The sequence below is a fragment of the Bubalus bubalis genome, chromosome 8, assembly GCF_019923935.1.
Source record: "Bubalus bubalis isolate 160015118507 breed Murrah chromosome 8, NDDB_SH_1, whole genome shotgun sequence".
Taxonomy (NCBI): Eukaryota; Metazoa; Chordata; class Mammalia; order Artiodactyla; family Bovidae; genus Bubalus; species Bubalus bubalis.
Window position 1 is genome coordinate 43,823,392 of NC_059164.1, and position 16,159 is coordinate 43,839,550.

The 16,159-nt window shown below is 38.8% G+C and overlaps 1 protein-coding gene across 1 annotated transcript in view; it reads right to left on the reverse strand.

Annotated features, from left to right (window-relative positions):
* FBXL13 (F-box and leucine rich repeat protein 13) overlaps window positions 1-16,159 on the reverse strand; it is a 214,514-nt gene that overhangs the window by 139,525 nt on the left and 58,830 nt on the right. Inside the window, exons 8-9 of the mRNA XM_025291068.3 lie at window positions 3,896-3,991; window positions 1,014-1,146 (exon numbers count right to left, since the gene is read on the reverse strand). Coding sequence (XP_025146853.2) covers window positions 1,014-1,146; window positions 3,896-3,991 — 229 coding nt within the window. The remainder of the gene's footprint in view (window positions 1-1,013; window positions 1,147-3,895; window positions 3,992-16,159) is intronic.

A 16,159-nucleotide genomic window follows, 5' to 3' on the forward strand; every position in this document is an offset into this window, starting at 1 on the left:
GCCTTTGGGACATAATTAAGACAGAATTCTCATGAATAGGATTAATGCCCTTATACAGGGGATTCCAGAGAGCTCTCTCCTGCTCTCTACCATATGTGGATACAGGAAGAATACAGAAGTCAACAACCAGACAAGGCCCTCACTAGACCCCAACCAAGACTAGGCACCCTGGTCTTAGACTTCCAGGCTTTAAAACTATGAGAAATAAGTTTCTGTTGTTTATAAGCCACCCAGCCAAAACTGAACTTTATTATAACAGCCTGAACTAAGACAGTTAAACACAAAGTTTACAAAGCAAGTTAGAAAACTTGGAAATAACCTTAGTGTCCATCAGTAGGAAGAAAGTTAAATAACTATGGTATAGCCATAGTATGGTATTCCCTAAAATCAGGGAAATGATTTTAAGTACTTAAAAATAATTTAGTAGTTCTATATGTACTGACATGAAAAGATTTTCAGGATATAAAAGAAAATATAAAACTATTATCCCTTTAATGTTAAAAATTAAAAGTGTGTATTTTTAATCACAAATGCTTAAATGTATTTTTTTAAATTTTATTTTATTTTTAAACTTTACATAATTGTATTAGTTTTGCCAAATATCAAAATGAATCCACCACAGGTATACATGTGTTCCCCATCAAATGCTTAAATGTATTTTAGAAAAACAGAAAAAGTGATAGTGTTGAGTACCACTGGGTAAGTGAATGGGTTTGAGAGAGATGAAAGTAGATTTTTTCTTTTACTGTCTATTATTATTTCTTTAGTGAGAATATGTCCTTATATTGTGGATAAATTGATGATATATAGATACACAAATGCTAAACAACAAAAAAAAAATCAATAAGAATGACCAAAGGACCAGGTCTCAGGGCATACAATCCAGGAAGAGCTGACTGTATTATGGCACTTTTAAATAGTTTTAATAGGCATTCTCATGGCCTAAGACTGTAACTGAAGTTTCCATTTTAAAATACAGGGAAGCAAGACAAACAGTTAACAAACATACTTACTGACAGATCTCAAAGTTTTCAATCGGAGAACACAACCACGAAAATTCAAGCGCAGCACATTTAGACGCCACCTTTGCAAAATAGACACTATATATTTATCTGTGATTATATTTTTTACTGCAGAAAAATCAATCTAAAAAGGATAAACAAAAATATTAAGAAATGAGAAAGATCTTTGGCATGTGAAATTTTAAAATATTTTTAAAGCATCAAAGAACTAAAATGTCTTTATCTCATCACTCTTTTCTGTTTGTTAGGGTTTTTGTGGTCATTCCCAGGTTTAATTACAGATTCCAAATGTCCAGTCCAGGTTGACAGCTGGGAGGGCAGGGATCTCATCTCCTAACAAGAGTCAATTGTTGTGGAGTGCCTGGATGCCCGCCCCCATCATTCCAGGTGAGCCCCAAGGCTTCCCCCTACTTCAAGGTTAACGGGCCCTTCTTCATTCATCACTAATGTGTGCCTGCTTCTTTTTTCATGAGCACAAACTATACATTGAGTACTTGACTATGGAAAGACAATATAGTATGTGGATTATAATGGCTTTTCCATAACTCATAAGTTTGTGGGGGTAGTTCTAGAGATAAGGAAAGATGATCTGAGTGCAGTGTATAAAACTGAAAAGCACAGAATTTTCTGTAACCTCTGGATGGCCAGGGCTGGTGGATAAACAACAACATCGTATTTTTTTATTGAAGTATATTTGATAACAATAACATAGTGCTAATACTACCTTTCAGCTAAAAGGTTAAGTGTACTGAACATCCTATTTCTTATTGCTTTCTGAACAAAGTTATTCTTCATGCTAAAATGTTTATTACAATTGTGTCACACTTGAGCACCTACAAATAAAGACAGAAATAATTGCAAATGAAGGGCAACAGATAATTGCCCTTCCACAGATAAATGTGGAAAGAGAAATTTGCTGTGCATAAACTAGCTTCCTACTCTGGCTTTGCTCTTCGCTTCCATGTGCTCATATTTTCTCCATCTTTACCCAGTGAGGTCTCTGGGCAGGAGTGCTGGCTTTTTCTGCCAGTTTTCTGTAAGATTTGTCCTGATTTAATATGGTACATATTCCTTCTTTCCCAGACCATTTGGATTCAGTTTATTTCTTCTTTATGGGTTTTCCAAAGGAAAAAGTGACACCCGCTAATCTGTCACATAAGTAAGAGACTTATTATTTTAAATCAGTGGTTCTTACTGTGGTCCAGGGATAAGCAGCATCAGCATCACCCAAGAACTCATTGGAAATGCAAATTCTCAAGCCCTTCCTCAGAAGTACTGAGTCAGAAACCCTGGGGGTGGCAACCAGCAATCTAACAATCCCTTCCGATGATTCTGATGCATTCTAAAGTTTAAGAATCCCTGCCTTCAACTAAAAATTACATCTAAGACAAGAATACTAAATTTGGTAGCTAAGAGGTTTTAATTAAGACAAGCACATTTTTAAAATTACCATTGCTGCATAAGGTAAGAGTAGAACACTATAGTCAAGAATGGAATGGTGCTCTGATGGGAGGTAACGATGCTGTGTTGATTATGGAGCTAGATTGCTTGTACCTTGCCAACTCCTCCTTGTCAAAGTTTCTGCAGAATGACCCCAATCACCTATTCATAGGTCAGTCTGAGCACATGATCTCATTAGCCCTCCAATCAATAACAATTAAGGAGGGGTGGTATAGCCAGCTATTGGCTGGACATAGGCAACAAGGAAAATGTTGCCACTCCAACATTTGTTGATGGCATAAATGATCACAGTTATTAAGATTAAAGCAGTCATCCAAGAAAAAGAAAAGAAAGGTCATCAAGGATAATACATGCTTATTTTTATCATTGGCTAAGATGTACCACCCAACGTTTCTTTGGAATGAAAAATAAAGCATGTTCTACTTTATGGGAATAGTACAAATATAGTGCAATGACAAGAATAATACAAGAGGCATGAGCCTAGGAGTCCACATTAGAAAATGCCTGAGTATATATATGTCTGCTGCTGCTGCTGCCAAGTCGCTTCAGTCATGTTCGACTCTGTGTGACCCCATAGACAGCAGCCCACCAGGCTCCCCCGTCCCTGGGATTCTCCAGGCAAGAACACTGGAGTGGGTTGCCATTTCCTTCTCCAATGCATGAAAGTGAAAAGTGAAAGTGAAGTTGCTCAGTTGTGTCTGACTCTTCACGACCCCATGGACCGCAGCCCACCAGGCTCCTCCATCCATGGGATTTTCCAGGCAAGAGTACTGGAGTAGGGTGCCATCGCCTTCTCCAATTATATATATATATATATATATATATATATATATATATATATATATATATGTCTACATGCATGCAAACACACCAAGAAATATCAAACAAGCTTTGTTTACATGTTGTCTATTTTAGCCTGATTTCAGGCTCAGTAGTTTTTTTTTTTTCTTCCCTTTTACTCCATATTTTGTGCTGCTTTGTTGTGTTTTTTTTTTTTTTTTTAAACTAAGAACAGTAGCTAATATTTATTGAGTGCTGCCCACATGCCAGACTCTACAATAAGCACCTTTCTTGCATTTTGCTTAGTCTATCTCTGGAGCTCCTTGAGTAAGGCAATGTTAAACCTAACTCAGATATAATAGAGCTTTATTTCAATCCAAAAAATAATATTCAATTTATTTCTACTATTTAAATTAGAAAATACTTCTATCAAATCTCTTCAAATAACATTTTTTATCTTTTCCTTCAGGCTGTGCCTGGACGAAAGTGAAACAAGTGTACCTCCTTTTTGTGATCCCATGTTGTGGAGCAGGGAAGAAGGTAGTCCCCATTACTGCTATAAGGTGGCCTATAGCAGTCTGTTCTCCTTTAAGAACTAGAATAAAGACATACTTCAGGTAGTGTCTACTTACACCATTCCACAATGAGCCCATTTGTGTCATCAACAACCAGGAGCGATTAACTTGACCACATATTACCAAATCTCTTAAACTGAGGTAGGAGAAAATCTAAACACAAAGAAAAATAATACACAATTTTGAAAAACATGTGAATTTTGATCTAACTCTTGCATTTTCCATTTGTGTGTGTGTATGTGTGTGTGTTAACAAGGATAATGCAATCCATATATTGTGGTAGCAGGTGTTTATGTGCTTGCATTTTATCTAAAGATAGAAATTTCATCTAGAGTTCTAGAACTTATCTGATGATGCCTTTGATATAGTGTATCAGCCAACTGATAGCTGCAGAAGGATGGTGAAGAAGATAGGTAGATTTATTTTATTTTCTGAATGAAAGTAACATTCTGCTAGAAAGTGAATGATTTCCCTAAATGAAGGCATTCAATAATCATTTGCTGAAATGAACTGGGTTCTTTTAAAAGTTACAGGATTCCTGGTAATATACTTAAAATGTATGTTGTAGTGAGTTGATATATGTATACATTGTGAAAGGATTCCTCCATCTGGTTAAACGCATCCAACACTCACATATTTATCTTTATTTTAATTAATTCATTTTAATGAGAACATTTAAGTTCTATTCTGTTAGCAAATTTCAATTTTACAACACAGGGTTATCAGCCATAGTCATCATGTATCACTTTAGGTTCTCAGACCTTATTCATATTATAGCTAAATGTTTATATCCTTTTTCCAAACTATGAGTTACATAGCAGAAGAAACCCAGCTGATGCAAGAAATAGCAAACTGTAAGATTATGTAAGATAAAATTACACAGGTAAGGCACAGAGGTAGAAAGAGATGAAAAATATGAAGGAAGTTAAGAGTACATTATATAAAACATAAAAAGGTTATAGATAACATTATACAACATTCTATATAGACCCTTATAGAATTTCCAGAAGAAAGGAAGAGAGCAAATGGAAATCAAAGCAAAACTCAAAAATATTATAAATAAAAATGCTTTAGAATGATGAAAAGCAACAATTCTCAGACTTAAGAAGCACAAGAAATCCCAAACAGGATACTTATTCCATGGCTTTGTAGTGAAATTACAAAAGGCCATAAGCAAAGGAAAACCTTAAGTGCAACCAGAGACAGATTATCTACAAAAGAATGTCACTTAGTCTCAGAAAGCAAAAGTCAGCAGAAAATACTTATCAATCTGATACCACATGTAAGTAAATTACAACTCAAGGTGAGTATTAAGTAGATACCCTATGACAAAGATTGAGAGAGTTTGCCTCCAGTGGACCCATCACAAAAGAACTTGTAAATGATGTTTATGTAAGAAGAAAGGAGTGAGATGAAACAGTAATGAGGGGCAAACAAACTAATAAGGATAGAAGTAAACCCAATAACCTTATAAAAGCATATAATGATGATGACTAATGTGGGGGGTACAAAAAGCAAGGGACAAAACCACTAGAAAATACTAATATTCTAAGACTGGAGAGAGTAATCAGAGTTAAAATGTTCTAAATTTTGGTAATTATTCAGGAAGAAAGTTTAGATATTCATTTACTTTAAGCTTTATTAAGGTAAATGTGCACATTAAAAATATTTAAGTGAAACCATTGAAACAGAAGAAATAGAATGGATATCTTCTAAAATATAAAAATGGGGGATGGGAATAGCTTTTTAAATTCGACAAATTAAGTCAGGAAAGGACAAAACAAGAAAGCACATAAAAAAAAACAAATAGTATGAAATGAAATGAAAAACTGAATCTAAGTATATCTAGTAATAATAAATTTAACAAAATTCACCTGTGGGAATGGAGAAGGAAATGGCAACCCACTCCAGTATTCTTGCCTAGAGAATTCTGTGGACAGAGGAACCTGGTAGGCTGCTGTCCATGGGATCGTACAGAGTCGGGTGTGACTGAAGCAACTTAGCATGCGTGCATGCATTGGAGAAGGAAATGGCAACCCACTCCAGTATTCTTGCCTGGAGAATCCCAGGGACAGAGGAGCCTGGTGGGCTGCTGTCCATGGGTCGCACAGAGTCGGACACGGCTGAAGTGATTTAGCAGCAGCAGCAGCAGCAGCAGGACCGGTGGGAAGATAAAGATTATCCCTAATAATGCTTTTGCTTTTAAGTTTTTCCTTCTTATATTAATACAGCTATCAAAAATCTCCTTTCAGTTGTGTTCATCTTGTTCAGCATTGTACTTCAGGTGGATTTTTAAAGTTTACCTGATAAAGAAGGTCACTACATTATAATTAAAGTAATTCTAACAACCTACTAAGGATATATAACAATTCTAAATGTGTAAGCATCTGAAAAGCCACAAGGATACAAGGAGAAATTGACAAATCCACAATCATGATGAAAGGTTATATCAGAACTCTCAATTGTTGATAAATCATTCTGAGGAAATAATCTTTCCTGGATTCCTCAGTGCGCCTGCAAAAAACTCTAGCCTCCAAAGACACAGAAATCTGTATGACATAAAGGTAATGTTTTAAAAAATAAATAAAGGTAATATTTTATCTTTACTTCCTCTATAAACACTTTACTTTTATGTGAACTACAGAGATTAGATCTGTAGCTATCTGTTTAGTTAATTCTCTGATCCAAAAGGATGATAAAAATTTTATTTTCTCCCCAAGAACGTCAAATGGGTATAATCCAGCCTACTTTCCTAGGTCAAGCTCCCAAAATGTCAGGAAGATTCTTACTAATTTACATTCAAGGAGATATGGGTCCCAGGACCTTGGGAACATCTCTGTCATAAAAATCAAGAGATACTGATTTTTATCTGGCCCTTGGAGAGATGTATTTAAGCCCTGCCTCCCTTATAGGTCAGTTGGTAAAGAATCTGCCTGCAATGCAAGAGACCCCAGTTCAATACCTGGGTTGGGAATATCTGCTTGAGAAGGGATAGGTTACCCACTCTAGTATTCCTGGGCTTCCCTTGTGGCTCAACTGGTAAAGAATCCACCTGCAATACAGGAGACCTGGGTTCAATCCCTGGGTTGGGAAGATCCCCTGCAGAAGGGAAAGGCTACCACTCCAGTATTCTGGCCTGGAGAATTCCATGGACTATATAGTCCATGGGGTCACAAAGAGTCTGACACGATTGAACAACTTTCATTAACTAACTCCCTCTTTCATTTATAAGGATGTTGTTACTACATTGGATCCACCCAGATAAGCAAGGATAATCTCACCATCTCAAATTCTTTAACTTACTCACATCTGCTAAGACTCTTGCCTTGTATTCATAGGTTCTGAGGATTTGGTGGGGTACAGGGGTGGGGTGGGGAGCAATTATTATTCTGCCTATCATACTATATAAGGAAATGAAGGTGAAAGTGAATTTCCCCTAAAGTCAGGAACACAACAAGGGTGCCCACTCTCACCACTACTATTCAACATAGTTTTGGAAGTTTTAGTCACAGCAATCAGAGAAGAAAAAGAAATAAAAGGAATCCAAATTTTAAAAGAAGTAAAACTCTCACTGTTTGCAGATGACATGATCCTCTACATAGAAAACCCTAAAGACACCACCAGGAAATTACTAGAGCTAATTAATAAATATAGTAAAGTGTTGGGATATAAAATTAATACACAGAAATCCCTTGCATTCTTATACACTAACAATGAGAAAACAGAGAAATTAAGGAAACAATCCCATTCACCATTGTGACGAAAAGAATAAAATACTTAGGAATAATTATCTAAAAAAAAAAAAAGACCAATATATAGAAAACTATAAAACACTGATGAAAGAAATCAAAGATGACACAAATAGATGGAGAAATATACCGTGTTCATGGATTGGAAGAATCAATATAGTGAAAGTGAGTATACTACCCAATGCAATCTATAGATACAATGCAATCCCTATCAAGCTACCAATGGTATTTTTCCCAGACGCAGGCGGCTGTGATGACTGGCGCACTAAGCGCAGCCAAGAGGAGCTACCCCACTTCCGAGGTCAGGGGCAGAAGCTGGGAGGACCCCATGCCCGAAGGGTGGCGGCCAAGAGGAGCTACCCCATGTCCGAGGTCAGGGGCAGCAGCCAGGAGGAGCTACCCCACGCCCGAGGCCAGGGGCGACTGCCGGGAGGACCAACCCCACATCCAAGGAGCCAAGCTGCGCGGGCGCAGGAGGGCCTAGAGGAGCTATTCCACGCTGAAGGTCAGGAAGGGAGGCGGTGAGGAGATACCCCTCCTCCAAGGTAAGAAGCGGCAGCTGCGCTTTGCTGGAGTAGCCCGTGAAGAGATAACCCACGCCCAAGGTAAGAGAAACCCAAGTAAGACAGTAGGTGTTGCAAGAGGGCATCAGAGCACAGACACACTGAAACCATACTCACAGAAAACTAGTCAATCTAATCACACTAGGACCACAGCCTTGTCTAACTCAATGAAACTAAGACATGCCCGTGGGGCAACCCAATATGGGCAGGTCATGGTGGAGAGATCTGACAGAATGTGGTCCACTGGAGAAGGGAATGGCCAACCACTTCAGTATTCTTGCCTTGCCTTGAGAACCCCATGAACAGTACGAAAAGGCAAAATGATAGGATACTGAAAAAGGAACTCCCCAGGTCAGTAGGTGCCCAATATGGTACTGGAGATCAGTGGAGAAATAACTCCAGAAAGAATGAAGGGATGGAGCCAAAGCAAAAAGAATACACAGCTGTGGATGTGACTGGTGATAGAAGCAAGGTCTGATGCTGTAAGAGCAATATTGCAGAGGAACCAGGAATGTCAGGTCCATGAATCAAGGCAAATTGGAAATGGTCAAACAAGAGATAGCAAGAGTGAATGTCAACATTCTAGGAATCAGAGAACTAAAATGGACTGGAATGGGTGAATTTAACTCAGATGACCATTATATCTACTACTGTGGGCAGGAATCCCTCAAAAGAAATGGAGTAGCCATCATGGTCAACAAAAGAGCCCGAAATGCAGTACTTGGATGCAATCTCAAAAACGACAGAATGGTCTCTGTTTGTTTCCAAGGCAAACCATTCAATATCACAGTAATCCAAGTCTATGCCCCAACCAGTAACGCTGAAGAAGCTGAAGTTGAACGGTTCTATGAAGACCTACAAGACCTTTTAGAACTAACACCCCAAAAAGATGTCCTTTTCATTATAGGGGACTGGAATGCAAAAGTAGGAAGTCAAGAAACACCTGGAGTAACAGGCAAATTTGGCCTTAGAATATGGAATGAAGCAGGACAAAGGCTAATAGAGTTTTTCCAAGCAAATGCACTGATCACAACAAACACCCTCTTCCAACAACACAGAGAAGACTCTACACATGGACATCACCAGATGGTCAACACCGAAATCAGATTGATTATATTCTTTGTAGCCAAAGATGGAGAAGCTCTGTACAGTCAGCAAAAACAAGACTGAGAGCTGACTGTGGCTCAGATCATGAACTCCTTATTGCGAAATTCAGACTTAAATTGAAGAAAGTAGGGAAAACCACTAGACCATACAGGTATGACCTAAATAAAATCCCTTATGATTATACAGTGGAAGTGAGAAATAGATTTAAGGGCCTAGATCTGATAGATAGAGTGCCTGATAAACTATGGACTGAGGTTCGTGACATTGTACAGGAGACAGGGATCAAGACCATCCCCATGGAAAAGAAATACATAAAAGCAAAATGGTTGTCTGGGGAGGCCTTACAAATAGCTGTGAAAAGGAGAGAAGTGAAAAGCAAAGGAGAAAAGGAAAGATATAAGCATCTGAATGCAGAGTTCCAAAGAATAGCAAGAAGAGATAAAAAAGCCTTCCTCAGCGATCAATGCAAAGAAATAGAGGAAAACAACAGAATGGAAAAGACTAGAAATCTCTTCAAGAAAATTAGAGATACCAAGGGAACATTTCATGCAAAGATGGGCACAATAAAGGACAGAAATGGTATGGACCTAACAGAAACAGATGTTAAGAAGAGGTGGCAAGAATACACAGAAGAACTATACAAAAAAGATCTTCACAACCCAGATAATCATGATGGTGTGATCACTCACCTACAGCCAGACTCTAGAGCCTGGAATGTGAAGTCAAGTGGGCCTTAGAAAGCATCATTATGAACAAAGCTAGTGGAGGTGATGGAATTCCAGTTGAGCTACTTCAAATCCTAAAAGATGATGCTGTGAAAGTGCTGCAGTCAATATGTCAGCAAATCTGGAAAACTCAGCAGTGGCCACAGGACTGGAAAAGGTCAGCTTTCATTCCAATCCCAAAGAAAGGCAACGCCAAAGAATGCTCAAACTACCGCACAATTTGATCTCGCACGCTAGTAAAGTAATGCTCAAAATTCTCCAAGCAAGGCTTCAGCAATATGTGAACCATGAACTTCCAGATATTCAAGCTGGTTTTAGAAAAGGCAGAGGAACCAGAGATCAAATTGCCAACAGCCACTGGATCATGGAAAAAGCAAGAGAGTTCCAGAAAAACATCTATTTCTGCTTTATTGACTATGCCAAAGCCTTTGACTGTGTGGATCACAATAAACTGTGGAAAATTCTGAAAGTGATGGGAAGACCAGACCACTTGATCTGCCTCTTGAGAAATCTATATGCAGGTCAGGAAGCAACAGTTAGAACTGGACATGGAACAACAGACTGGTTCCAAATAGGAAAAGGAGTACGTCAAGGCTGTATATTGTCACCCTGCTTATTTAACTTCTATGCAGAGTACATCATGAGAAATGCTGGACTGGAAGAAACACAAGCTGGAATCAAGATTTCTGGGAGAAAAATCAATAACCTCAGATCTGCAGATGACACCACCCTTATGGCAGAAAGTGAAGAGGAACTCAAAAGCCTCTTGATGAAAGTGAAAGTGGAGAGTGAAAAAGTTGGCTTAAAGCTCAACATTCAGAAAACGAAGATCATGGCATCCGGTCCCATCACTTCATGGGAAATAGATGGAGAAACAGTGTCAGACTTTATTTTTGGGGGCTCCAAAATCACTGCAGATGGTGACTGCAGCCATGAAATTAAAAGACACTTACTCCTTGGAAGGAAAGTTATGACCAACCTAGATAGCATATTCAAAAGCAGAGACATTACTTTGCCAACAAAGGTTTGTCTAGTCAAAACTATGGTTTTTCCAGTGGTCATGTATGGATGTGAGAGTTGGACTGTGAAGAAGGCTGAGCGCCGAAGAATTGATGCTTTTGAACTGTGGTGTTGGAGAAGACTCTTGAGAGTCCCTTGGACTGCAAGGAGATCCAACCAGTCCATTCTGAAGGAGATTAGCCCTGGGATTTCTTTGGAAGGAATGATGCTGAAGCTGAAGCTCCAGTACTTTGGCCACCTCATGCGAAGAGTTGACTCATTGGAAAAGACTCTGATGCTGGGAGGGATTGGGAGCAGGAGGAGAAGGGGACAACAGAGGATGAGATGGCTGGATGGCATCACTGACTCGATGGACTTGAGTCTGGGTGAACTCCGGGAGTTGGTGATGGACAGGGAGGCCTGGCGTGCTGCAATTCATGGGGTCGCAAAGAGTCAGACACGACTGAGCGACTGAACTGAGAACAAATAAGTTCACAATTTGTATAGAAATGCAAAAAACCTTGAATAGTCAAAGCAATCTTGAGAAAGAAGAATGTAACTGGAGGAATCAACCTGCCTGACTTTAGACTATACTGCAAAGCTATAGTCATCAAGACAATATGGTACTGGCACAAAGACGGAAATCTAGATCAATGGAACAAAATAGAAAGCCCAGAGATAAATCCACGTACCTATAAACACCTTATCTTTGACAAAGGAGGCAAAAATATACAATGGAGAAAAGATGATCTTTTTAACAAGTGGTGCTGGGAAACTGGTCAACCACTTGCAAAAGAATGCAACTAGAACACTTTCTAACACCATACACAAAAATAAACTCAAAGTGGATTAAAGATCTAAATGTAAGACCAGAAACTATAAAACTCCTAGAGGAACACATAGGCAGAACTCTCTCTGACATAAATCACAGCAAATCCTCTATGCCACACCTCCCAGAGTAATGGAAATTAAATAAAAAATAAGCAAATGGGACCTAATTAAACTTAAATGCTTTTGCACAACTAAAGAAACTATAAGCAAGGTAAAAAGACAGCCTTCAAAATGGGAGAAAATAATAGCAAGTGAAGCAACTGACAGAATTAATCTCAAAAATATACAAGCAGCTCATGCAGCTCAATTCCAGAAAAATAAGTGACCCAATCAAAAAATGGGCCAAAGACCTAAACAGACATTTCTCCAAAGAATACATACAGATAGCTAACAAACATATGAAAAGATGCTCAACATCATTTATCATCAGAGAAATGCAAATCAAAACCACAATGAGGTACTGTCTCATGCCAGTCAGAATGGCTGCTATCAAAATGTCTACAAACAATAAGTGGTGGAGAGGGTGCAGAGAAAAGGGAACCCTCTTACACTATTGGTGGGAATGCAATCTAGTACAGCCACTATGGAGAACAGTGTGGAGATTCCTCAAAAAACTGGAAAATGAACTGCCATACAACCTAGCAATCCCACTGCTGGGCATACACACTGAGGAAACCAGAATTGAAAGAGACACGTGTACCTCAATGTTCATTGCAGCACTGTTTACAATAGCTAGTACATGGAAGCAACCTAGATGTCCATTAGCAGATGAATGGATAAGAAAGCTATGGTACATATACACAATGGAGTATTACTCAGTTATTAAAAAGAATGCATTTGAATCAGTTCTAAACTGGAGCCTGTTATACAGAGGGAAGAAAGTCAGAAAGAAAAACACCAATACAGTATATCAGTGCATGTATATTAAATTTACAATGCATGTATATGAAAGATGGTAATGATGGCCCTATATACAAGACAGCAAAAGAGACACAGATATAAAGAACAGAATTTTGGACTCTGTGAGAGATGGCAAGTGTGAGATGATTTGAGAGAATAGCATTGAAATATGTATATTACCATATGTGAAATAGATGACCAATCCAAGTTCAATGCATGAAGCAGGGCACTCAAAGCTGGTGCCCTGGACCATCCAGAGGGATGGAATGAGGAGGGAGGGGTGAGGATGGAGGGAGGTTCCAGACTGGGGGATACGTGTACACCCATGGCTGATTCATGTCAATATATGGCAAAAACCACCACATTATTGTGAAGTAATTAGCCTCCAATTAAAATAAACAGATTAATTTTTTTAAAAAGAAGTGGAAAAAAAGAAAAGAAAGTGAAAGTCGCTCAGTCATATCTGAGTCTTTACAGCCCATAGAATTCTCCAGGCCAGAATAGTGGAGTGGGTAGCCTTTCCCTTCTGCAGGGTATCTTCCCAACTCAGGGATCGAACTCAGGTCTCCCGCATTGCAGCCGGATTCTTTACCAGCTGAGCCACAAGGGAAGCCCAAGAATATTGGAGTGTGTAGCCCATCCCTCCGCCAGTGGATCTTCCTGACCCAGGAATTGAACCAGGGTCTCCTGCACTGCAGACAGACTCTTTACCAACTGAGCTATCAGGGAAGGATATGTAAGGAAATGATCAACATTAAATTTAAGAAACCAGTTACATCTGAGGGAGGGAAAAATAAATACAGTCAGAGAGGCTTTAATTGTATTTGTTAAATCTTATTTCTTAAGCAGATTGGTGATTACATTCATTATATTTTTTTGTGCATGCCTAAAATATTTTATTTTATAAACCTCATTTTTGACAAAAATATCTAGGAACAAATGTAACTAAGGTGAAAGACTAGTACACTGCAAGCAATAAAGCATTATTAAAAGACACTTAAGACCTAAATAACAATAACAATAAAAGAAATTTAACCAGAATTTGAAATCTGCCTATGAATAAACACACACAGAAATACACACACACACACACACACACACACACACCCTGCAGATTCAAAGAGTATTTTATCAAATATCCAAGGAATTTATAATACTAACAAGAAAAGTACTTAAGATGTTACTACCACCCAAAGTGCTCTACAAATTCAATACAATCTCTGTCAAAATGCCAATGGTCCTAGCAAGAATATAAAATGGGGCAAAGACAGCCTCTTCAATAAATGGTGCTGGGAAAACTGGACAGCTACATGTAAAAGAATGAAATTAGAACACTTTCTAACACCACACACAAAGATAAACTCAAAATGGATGAAAGACCTAAACGTAAGACCAGAAACTATAAAACTCTTAGAGGAAAACACAGGCAGAACACTCGATGACATAAATCAAAGCTAGATCCTCTATGACCCACCTCCTAGAGTAATGGAAATAAAAACAAAAGTAAACAAGTGGGACCTGATTAAACTTAAAAGCTTTTCATAGCAGAGAAAACTATAAGCAAGGTGAAAAGACAACGCTCAGAATGGGAGAAAATAATAGCGAATGAAACAACTGACCAAGGATTAGTTTCCAAAATGTACAAGCAGCTCATACAACTCAATACCAGAAAAACAAACAACCCAATCAAAAAGTGGGGAGAAAACCTCAACAGACATTTCTCCAGAGAAGACATACAGATGGCTGACAAACACATGAAAGATGCTCAACATCGCTCATTAGTAGAGAAATGCAAATCAAAACTACAATGAGATACCACCTCACACTGGTCAGAATGGCCCTCATCAAGAAGTCTACAAACAGTAAATGCTGGAGAGAGTGTGGAGAAAAGGAAACACTCTTGCACTGTTGGTGGAAATGTAAATTGATACAGCCACCATGGAAGACGGTATGGAGATTCCTTAAAAAACTAGGAATAAAACCACCATATGACCCAGCAATCCCACTCCTAGGGATACCCTGAGGAAACCAAAATTGAGACACTTGTATCCCATTGTTCATTGCAGCACTATTTACAATAGCTAGAACCTGGAGGCAACCTAGATGTCCATTGACAGATAAATGGATAAAGAAGTTGTGGTACATATACACAATGGAGTATTATTCAGCCATTAAAAAGAACGCATTTGAGTCAGTTCTAATGAGGTGGATGAACCTAGAACCTATTATACAGAGTGAAGTGAGTCAGAAACAGAAAGATAAATACTGTATTCTAATGCATATATACGGAATCAAAATGCTCTTATGTATACACTGGCCAAGTCATTCTGCAAGGATACATGTTCAAGTTGCTTGGTAAAACTGAAGAAGGATGACTATCAGGTTGAGATATATGTATTTCTCGAGGTTTATACAAAAAAATAATAATAATAAAAAGCAGGAATGAGAAAAACGTGCCTGTGAAAGGCATTGGAGCATTGGAAATTTGGTGAGAGAGGTGGGCATCCCAAATGAGACAGGGCTGAGGGGTAGGGACTGGAAGAGGAGGGCATGGTGTGGGAGGTGAGGCACCAGCAGCATGAGGCTGGCCTAGCACAGGGCTTAGAACCCAAGTGCATAGGAAAGGGGTCTAGTCAAGGAGTGGGATCCTAGGGGAAGAAAGTTCAGGTGGTCATACTGAGGGGTAGGGTGGAGATGGAACTCAGTGATGTGAGAATCACATCCTTTCATGAGATGAGGGACTGGCCTGTGTGGAGTACCAGAACCAGAGGAGTGTAAGGAGGGTGGTACTTGCACAGGAAACATGGCTATGACAATTAGAGATTGGTACATATGGGGAAGAGGTGGATAGACCGAGTAAGTTAAAAGCCTAGAAAATTGGGATCCGGGTTTCTCCCTCTAGGAAAAGGTATAGTTGTGAGTGTGGAAAGGAAGAAAACTAGAATGAACTCTGTGCTGTTAGATTAGAATTGAGTATTAATGGGAAATCATGGTTTTCAGTACACAAGTAGATAAAGAGATGAGGCCAGGAGTGGGAAAGTCCTCCCCTGAAGCTCAAGGAGAGTGGACTCTTGAACCAAATCAGGCTTCTGTCAGCAAGAAAGAGCAGAGGGATTGACTGTTGAGCAGAAGCATCTTGCCAGTCCACTGTCCGATAGATCATCAAAGTAGGGAGTAAATGCCTTTAGCTCCAGGATGCTTTTACCACTTATTTGATTTCCTGGGTCTTATTCACTAAACTGTAGTATTTCCAAGTTATTGCTAGATCATGCATCAACAAACATTTTCTAAAAAGGGGCAAAAAAGTATATATTTTGACTTTGTGAAAAGAAGAGATGTCTTCAACTCATCGAACAATTCACCAAGAGATAAATTGTCTTTTTTTTTTTACATTTGAAAATGTGAAAACTATTCTTAGTTAGAAGTTCATACAAGAAAAGGTGGTGG